This window comes from Cornus florida, unplaced genomic scaffold (genome assembly GCF_030987335.1).
Source record: "Cornus florida cultivar Cherokee Brave unplaced genomic scaffold, ASM3098733v1 CherokeeBrave_3.0.0_Hap2_Chr08, whole genome shotgun sequence".
Classification (NCBI taxonomy): Eukaryota; Viridiplantae; Streptophyta; class Magnoliopsida; order Cornales; family Cornaceae; genus Cornus; species Cornus florida.
The window spans coordinates 22,531,895-22,541,209 of record NW_026775578.1 but is presented as its reverse complement, the minus strand read 5'-3'; the positions used below and the strand labels follow the sequence as shown (position 1 = coordinate 22,541,209).

Below are 9,315 nucleotides of genomic sequence, written 5' to 3'. Positions count from 1 at the left end.
TGCATTTTATGTTCAATCCTTACTCTAACTAACATTACTTTCATCTTGAAACTCAATCAACGGCACTACCCCGAATTAGAGCGTTATGAAACAATATGCACATTTAGATACTTTTAATTAAAAAATTCTCTAATTATTCACAGGTGACATACGCCCCCGTGTTGATGTTACTTTTTTTATTTTATTTTTTTCTAGGATAAACGACTAATAATATATATAAGTAATCAAATTATGTCATTGCTTTTGTCAATAATTAAAATAATAGAAGCTGACACCTAACGAAATTTGAGTGTGAAAGAGATGACACCTATTTTCCTTCTAAAACAAGAATCTTTTGATTTTTTTTTTCCCTTGCAGGAGTTGCATGCTTAGCAGCCTTTTTATTTCTTTTTTTTTAATATTTTTTTTAATCTTAGTCAATAGGTGGGTATGATCCATACTAGTCCATCTCATTCATTGTTCAAATTAAAAAGTCTATAATTGGATGTTGTGATACAAAGAATTTGAAATAATGATCTTAACACACTCGTTCTTTTTTTTTTCCTCGATGGTTATGACAATGTCAGTAATTAACATATACATATCATCCGTGAAAAGTTATATGCACTTATGTTTTCTAGGTAAATGATTGATACTACGTAATATTTAATTCTTATCCCATCTTTTCCATGAATCATGATTGTTTTAATATTTATTTATGATCAATGTATGTGATTATAAATTGGACAATATTTATTTACTTATTAGGAAGTTGGTGTTCTTTTGTGACCGCACGCGCTGATATAGTCCAACTATAAATGAATGAGCCTTTAATTACAAAATTAAAAAACTAATAAACAAGGAAAAAAAAAAAAAAAAGGAGAGGATGGGTGAATACAAAATGTAATTTATTGGAAAGAAGTTGTTTTCCTTCCAATTTAGCAGGCCAACAACTATTCACCGACGAAGTTGCGGAATTCAAAATTTTGCTATTTATATGTATAGGAGCAAAACTCCATGTGCCACTTTATATACATAATGTACATAGAAACATATCTAGCTCAATCTTTAAAATTTTTTACCTCAAATCACATCAAGATGAATTTAAGGGATACCCTAATGGCAAAATCTTTCAACTCACATTTTGAAAGTTCGGTATTAGAATATTTTTTAAGCCACTCACAAAACCTCTCACCTCAGATCCCGTAAGTTAGGTAAATTATGAAATGTTCAATAGTACGTATACCACCATTGAAGAAAAAGAAAAAAAACAACAAATCAATCAATTAAAATGGACTTTGAAGGTGTAGGACTTGGAAGTATTTGTGTGTCTATATATATAAAATTTTTTGAGGCTTCTTCACGATTGAAGTTATACCCAGACACGTAATGATGCAAATCTTCTTGCCCAACATTAAATAAACTAATTGAAGATTCGGGGTTTCATCATCATCATCCACAAAGTGGATTATGATCCTTTTCTTTAGGGTGAAGGGAAAGCCCTAGCTTTTTTTTTTTTCAATTTTTATCCACGCACACGCATTATACACGGAAGGATTGGGATTGAGACACGAAAATAAATGGGACCACCATTTTATAATCTACCCGTGTTTCTAGAAAAGATAGAAACTTCCTAACCCTCTTTATTGTCCCGAGGAAGCTTCTAGGAACACAACTTCCATAATTCTGGACTCTCCTTGCTTCTAGAGGCTTCTACCATAATTCTGGAAAAAGTAAAATGGTATATGTAAGATTTAACACTCTATTTTAAAGTCGCTATGATAGTAAACCCGTTAAAACTCCATAATAAGGTGAGATTTTATTTTATTTTTTTTACATAGATCAGAATATAATTGAAGTTGGTATTAGCCTTCAGCTAAGAAATGGCAACAATTCACAGTCCGCTTCTTCTTGACCTTGTCATGTACTGTAGAAGTTAAAGTCTGATGCAATAATTGTGAGGAATGCCAGTACAGCGACGAGGTCTGAAGATTGGCCGTTTGTCTTCTTTTGCCAAGTAAAGAAGAAAAAAATAAAAAATAATTACGGTTACCTCTTCAGTCGATTGGCTGAATAACAAGTATTTCTTTTATAATTTTAAATATAATATTTACCTCTCCTTTCAGTATTGATTTTGATTCTCGTTAAATAGCTATTATACGCATTATATTTTTATTATTTTTTAATATAAATTATTTGTTTTTATTATGAACAAAATAGCCTTTTTAAAGTTTTTAAATGGTATTTTTTAATTTTAAGTAAATATTGAGCATGACATCGCTAAAAAAATATGCTAAATTTTATGTTATGGTAAGTTAGTGTTTTTTAGACCTAAATCATAAGAATGGTTGGCATTATATTTAAAACTATACAAGAGAACTTTTACTTAGACAATTTACGGGGAAGTATCTTTCAAGTATATTTCATTAAAGCCTACGGGACAGCTATTTGGAATCATCTTTTGGAATGTGAAAGGAAGAACAAGTAAAGGTAGTCTACTAAGTTGCTTAATGGCATAAGGTTTGGCTGAGAATATAACAGCATTGTCTTAAAAGACCCTTTGTATAAAATATACACGACAGCTATATGTATAACCTCCCTTTTTTTTTCTTTTTTTTTTACTTTTTTTTTAATATGTAAAATTATTATATATTTTGCACATTTTTTTTATACAGTCACATCAGTTCTCATTCCGAATTAACTCTATATTAAGTAGGTTTATAAAAATTATATGAGTCTTGGACATGACACACGTGATTGGTTATTATTTTTGATACATATATTTTTACACAAAAGATATAAAGCAATGTTTAATTAGTAAATTTTTTTTATTTATTTTTTTTAAATGTACTGTGAACACATCATATTTACAAAAATAAAAAATAAATATAGACATGCTCTAATAGTTATAAAAATAATGTGCACATAATTTATATATAATTTGTAAAGATGATGGACTCCAAACTTGTTTCGCATTTGTAGATGTGAATTGGAATCCTTCTTCTAAGGTTGAAAGCTGTACCGTTGGTTTTATCAACGGACATAATTCTATAGAAGCAGGCTTAGTATTTGATACAATACAACACACCTATATCAAGTAAAAAAATTCTTCTATTGAATACATTGATAATCAATTATATTAAATTGATCAAATGATTACATTAATTATTTAATGTAATACTGGAGTATTATTTTTCATAATACTGGAGTATTATTTTTCTTACACCCCTAGATATCTGTTTTTCCTTATATTCTTTTCATACAGTTGAAATGTTTGTTTCCCCCAAAAGCTTTATCAGATATCTTAATCAAATTGATGATCATAAAATGCTAGATAGCATAATGATTAGTGATTACTGATTGATATATATATATATAAATGATCTATATAAAAGCCAAATCTGTTTATACAGATTATGCCATCACTCTCAGGTCGACCAACATAGGATCAATCGAGACGGATGCCTTTAAATTTTTTATATTTTTATTTTATATTTTAATTTTTTCAAATTTATGAAAATGTCTTCACTAAAATTATAATTCATCCTCAGTGAATTCTTTTATTTTTTTTTATTTTTTGTATTTTATACTTTAAATTTTTGAAAATTTATGAAAAAAAACTTCATTAAAATTATAAAATGAACTAATTATATAAATTTGTCCCACCTTCACTCACAAAATTTTGTGGTCCGTCACTCATCCCTCCCTTGTGAGAGTTATACAAACGGATTGGATTTGTATACCATTTTTTATAATTTTATATATGCAAATATATATATATATATATATAATGCTAACAAGATTCTTACCAGCATGTAGCCATGTAGGATATACCAACTTACCACCCCAAACTCTGGCATGCCAGTAATCTTTTGTCATGCATCTTTGAATCAATATTTTGGAGATAGTTTGGGAATGTTTTTTAATGAATTTGAATTTGTAAAAGCATCATAATCATAATAAATTCAAGAAGAATTCTTAATGAGTTGACCCAGCCAAAAGCTGACTAGAAGATCATTTCACTGTGAAACAGTAGTGATAAATTTATTTTCATGCCTGCAGGTCTCAGTGGGAGCCGTCTCTATTTGACCTTTGTATACATATATGCCATTAATAAGTGTAAGTGAGCCCTCATGCTTTTATTAGTACTACTTATTTTTTTAGACTTTTAGGACCTGTCATCTAGTGGTTAGACCTACCAACTTTTTATTGCTCTAATTTATTCGTTGCATAATACAGTGTAATGACAGAGATTTTTCTCAAAGTTGAGGGTTCGAATTTTCAGAGATACGGATTTCATAAAATTGAAGTTTTTGAATTGAAATTGATGAAATTAAAAAATATTTTAGTTTAATTTTGTGAGTTGTTTTTCTCTAATTTTACCAATTTCAATTCCTACATCCCGATTCCATGTAGTAGTAGGGCACTCTTTAAAAAATTTCTTATCTAATGCATGTGAGATGGGAAAATTTCATGTTTGGTGGTGGATTATATGATATTTTGAGAGGCCTGACACCACCACTGTTTACCAAAAAAAAAAAAACCTTGCTTGCATGATTTTCAACTCTAAGGTGTGTTTGGCTGCATGGAATTGGAACTTTGAAATTGAAATTTGTAGAATTTGAGAAAACATGAAATTGAAATTTGAGAAAAACAATTAAGAAAATTGAACCCAAATTTTCTCAAATTTTATCAATTTCAATTCAAAACCTCCAATTTTATGCAGCCGAACATACCCTAATTTTATTCGAACAAGTAAAAGAAAGGAAACTTACAAAATAAAAATTATGAACTAAAGAAGAAGCCCTAAAAGGACTATGTTAATAAGATTATATAAATACATCAACGACTTAAATCTTCAAGATGGCCTTGGTTTACTTCATGTGAGAAGGCCTATTATATTAGTAGGGCTTTTATTAACTATTCATGCTGCAGAAACGATCCAATGGGCCTCATTCATCTGGACCCAATGGGCCTATTGGATTGGTAGGGCTTATGAAATAACCCCTTTTCCGATTTTTTTAGCTTCAAGAAAAGTGGACTCTTTTGATGGGGATCAAGAAGTAAAACATGGAATAAATTCATAATTTTAATGTGGTTTTTAAATGCCCTAATGTTTATATATCTTGTTTGTGTTGTTTCTTTGTTTCCAATAACACAAACAATTAAAGTTATTGTTTCCTCTTTAAACCAGTGTTATACTTAATTTGAACAAATGAGTTATGCCAAAGAAATATATTTAGAAGATTGAATAGAATTACTGCAATTTAGGAACAAAGATGACTGGTTGATGCTAAATTTGAGTTTGCTTCATCACTTTGCTTTGCTTTGTATCTTATCAAGACCCTGGATTCATAATTTTTTTTTATTTTTTTATTTTATTATTGAGGAATATGAGTAGTTACAAACGGCCAGTATCCTAGCAATACTAATCCTTTACTTTTCAAATGGAGGTAAGTTGTTTAATCAGATAGAGTATACCTGTCATAAATCAAATTTTGTGATCTAATTCGACAACTCCAATATGAAATTATGAATTGAAGATTATTTAATATGGAAACCTGTTCACTACTCAAAGATTGATAATAGATTAAGGACAAGACTTGCCTATTTAAATATATTAATTAAACAAATTGAAGGATAGTGATTTGGAATCCGGACAACTCTAACTTATTTATGTGGGTAGAGCATCATGATATGATTAATATGCCTAATGTCATGATGACATCAACCACTTATTCATATAAAATTAGTCGAATTGTTCGACTGTTGAATTCCTATTTAAAATCGAATATGAATTATGAACAATCTAACCCGATATGATATGGTTATGAAATGAATGTTCTAAGGCTTCAAATAGAAGTGAAACCCTATATTGTAAATATCTATGTAATGGAAAGTTCTAGAGACTTTGTGGGCATTTCCTCCTCATATTAGTATTACCTTTCCATTTTTGGCGCTTTTTTTTTATTTTTTTATTTTTCTTTCCCAAGTCCCACTTGGGAAGGGGAGAGAGATAGACCTTATCTAATTCTTCTTCTCCATTTGGCAGAAGGTTCTGGAATTTCTGGGGGTGCAGAAGTGATATGGAGGAGGTATGGCGTACGACTCACAAATATTTATAAAGAGTGGTTTTGGTTTAGGTAGTCCTATGGAATATGATTGGTGTTCACCTATGCCCTACTTATAATTGGGTGACATCGTTTGAAAATCACCACTAAATTAACTTGGTTGGTAGGGCATGGTGTAAAAGGTTGAACTATTTCTGACTTGACCCAAAATCAATTTGACTTTTATTGTAAAATGTTGTAGTTATGTACTTTTAATATTTTATTTTATTTTTTACTATAATTCGTATTCGATCTAATATGATATATGTAAGAAATATTTAAAAGTGATATTTTAATTTAATCAAATAAAATTAAAAGAAATACAGAAGAATCTAAAATTTTGACTGATCTCTAAATAAGTTTTGATCAAATAAAATAAAAAGAAAGAGAATCTAAAAATTTGACTAAATCGCCTAATGAATTTTGGTTCCAAATTTTAATGGTATAATGAAGAAAGAGAACTTATGACAAATGTCATAAGATCAAGCATACAGTAACATCCACTCATCAAAATTAGGATAAAATACAAAAAATTTCCCTGAACAATGGGGGTTTTGCAACTAATCCCTGAATTACAAGAAACCTCCCTCAACTATGATTTTGTTACAAAAAAAAAAACCCCTTATACTATTGATCTGTTGCATTCCGATAGGTGACTTGGTCGAAAATATTAAAAGACAAATTTACCCTTACTTAAAACTACCTCGTTTTGAGAGTTATACCTGATGTGGCAATTGATAATTTCATAAACTAATAAAAATGTGACACCAATGCAACAAATGAGACCATGGCAGCGAGGATGGCTGGGTCTGCAACGAAGAAGGCGCCGAGGTTTGGGGTTAACGTCAAGGTTGATCTCAACATGAAGACGACGATGATTCTAGTTTGGCGGCAAGGACGCGATGATGCTGGTTTTCGGCGTCGGAAAGAGAGCCCCTGGTTGGAATTCATAGCCTCTTGCTCATTCGACCATCTGGCTACTACCCAAATCAATCACCTAATCACCTATTTGGATCATTGTGATCACTCCAAAAAAGTGCATAAACACCCGCAAACTACCACCTCTATAATCAATCAAACAAACCAAATCTTACACCCAATCATAACCCCACAATCAACACCCCAATTCACAAAATCGAACCATGTAATCAACAATCCAGAACTGTAAATTCGCACTATTGCAGCAAACAAATATCCACCATCATCACAAATTAGTTACAAACATACTTGCAACAACACCACAGCCCTGCAAATCAAACCCAAACTCGGCAACGATGGCTGCGACCGAGACTCGCAAGACCCAACAAATCCCGCCGGAGATGAATCCCAACCGAAATCGGACTCAAACCATGGCACCGAAATTTAACCGCGACCCACAAACCCGCCGGATTTTGACACCCACTTCATCGGAGGAAAAAGAAAAATGATAATAACACCCACAATCGACAGCGCAGCAACCCACGGTCGGAGAATAACACAATTCCAGCACCGAACATGCAAGCGATGCAAAACAGCGACCAACAAACCGTGGCTAGAGAAAAATGCTACCCGCGACACCCGACAGACCCAATCAACAGTGGTCGGAGAAGAATCCCGAACCTAGTATCGCACCCCGTCGCGGGAATTGGACACCCACTGTATGGAAGAGAAAAACAGAAAGGTGGGGGATGTTGATGAAGAGATTGAGAGTGGAGATTGGGTTTAGGGGTTGATCGTGGATGGACCCTTAATCAGGGATGAGAAAGATGAAGTGGAATGGGAAAAGGAAAGATCAGTTCGTGAGTGGAATTCTTTTTTTTCCATTGAGGCAACGCTGGGAAAAAGATCAACAATATAAAAGTGTGTTTGGGAAGAAGATCAACGGTAAAAGAGTGTGTTTGGGGTTTATAAAAAGGGATATGAATTTAATAGTTAAAATAAGGGGCATTAGTGGCATTATGGTCATTAAAAATATTGTAGGTGTCATGTGACCATCATGTGATCACTTTAACGGCAAGATCCGACCGGAACAATGACGATTTTATTTTCTGATACAGCAAAGGCAAAACGACGTCTCTTGATGATCTTCTCACGCAGTTCAAACAACCGCTTGTCGCCGTGGCAAAATCAACAAATATTCTTTTGCCTTTTTCCACTTTTTTAATATCCTCCAATCAGAGTCCAACATAAGATATTTTTCTAACAATACCATCCCAACCCGCACTGAATGCGCGTGACACTTCACACTTCACACTTCACACTTCAATCAATATTTTGTCTCTCAGTACCCTTTACCTTCCACTTTCTCCTGAATCGCGTAACACCGCCCAGAACCGCCTCGGTGAATCACCACCACCAAACCCCTCTCTCTCCTCTTTCTTTCTCTCTCCAACATAACCAGAGACAGACTATGTCGGTCATAGCTCATAGATTTTGTATGAATGACAACGCTGGGCCTATCATCAGCAGCTGAATCGAGCATGGACGACGACGGCGGCTGCTCCACCGCCCGCCGCCACAACCACCGCCTCCAAACTCTAAGCAGAACCAAATCCTTTAACACCACCGTCACAACTACCACCGCCAAAGACGGCCACTTCCCCGGCGGCTTCTGTACGAACGGTGTCGACGAAGAAGAAGAAGCGGAAAACTTCGACGAAGGGGGCGCCGAGGTCTGGGGCACTTTCGCCGAGAGTTTTCGTCAAGTTCAGTCTATTTTGGATCGAAACCGTGTCTTGATTCAGCAAGTTAACGAGAACCACCAGTCCAAGGTTCACGGTAATATGGTAAAAAATGTTGCCCTAATTCAAGAGATTAACGGAAATATATCGAAAGTTGTCTCGCTCTACTCGGATCTTTCTACCAATTTCTCCGGTTTGTTCCGTCAACGAAACCCTTCGGTTGATCCAAAGAACAGTGACGCCAAAGATGATGATGATTCGCAGCCTCCAATCAATCGAATCCAGTAATTTCAATCCCCTCTGTGTTTGTTTATTTCAATTGACCATTTTGTTAGCTGTGATGTCCTTAATTGTGTCCTTGAATAAAATGAAGATTAGGTGTTTGAATTAAATGTTGTAGTGAGTCTATCTGAATAATTGTTCTTGGTGGTGTAAATGAACTGTTGTGATGCTTATCAGTTGTGTTTGTTATGCTTTGTGTTATATAAGAGGATGACTGCAGCGCAGCTTATCTTCCTTTTCAACTAGCAGACTTAATAAGGTATTTATCTTCTGAAATTTGTTTA

General features: G+C 33.4%; 1 protein-coding gene across 1 annotated transcript; it reads left to right on the top strand.

The window, feature by feature from the left end:
• Nucleotides 1-8,328: 8,328 nt before the first annotated feature.
• Nucleotides 8,329-9,273, top strand: LOC132270788 (uncharacterized). The gene has a single exon (XM_059771995.1). It carries the CDS (start codon nt 8,510-8,512, stop codon nt 9,035-9,037), a length of 528 nt encoding a protein of 175 aa, XP_059627978.1. The 5' UTR covers nt 8,329-8,509; the 3' UTR covers nt 9,038-9,273.
• Nucleotides 9,274-9,315: the final 42 nt, after the last annotated feature.

Coding starts and splice junctions, on each gene's coding strand:
- LOC132270788 (XM_059771995.1), top strand. CDS start 8,510: ATGACAACGCTGGGCCTATCATCAGCAGCTGAATCGAGCATGGACGAC.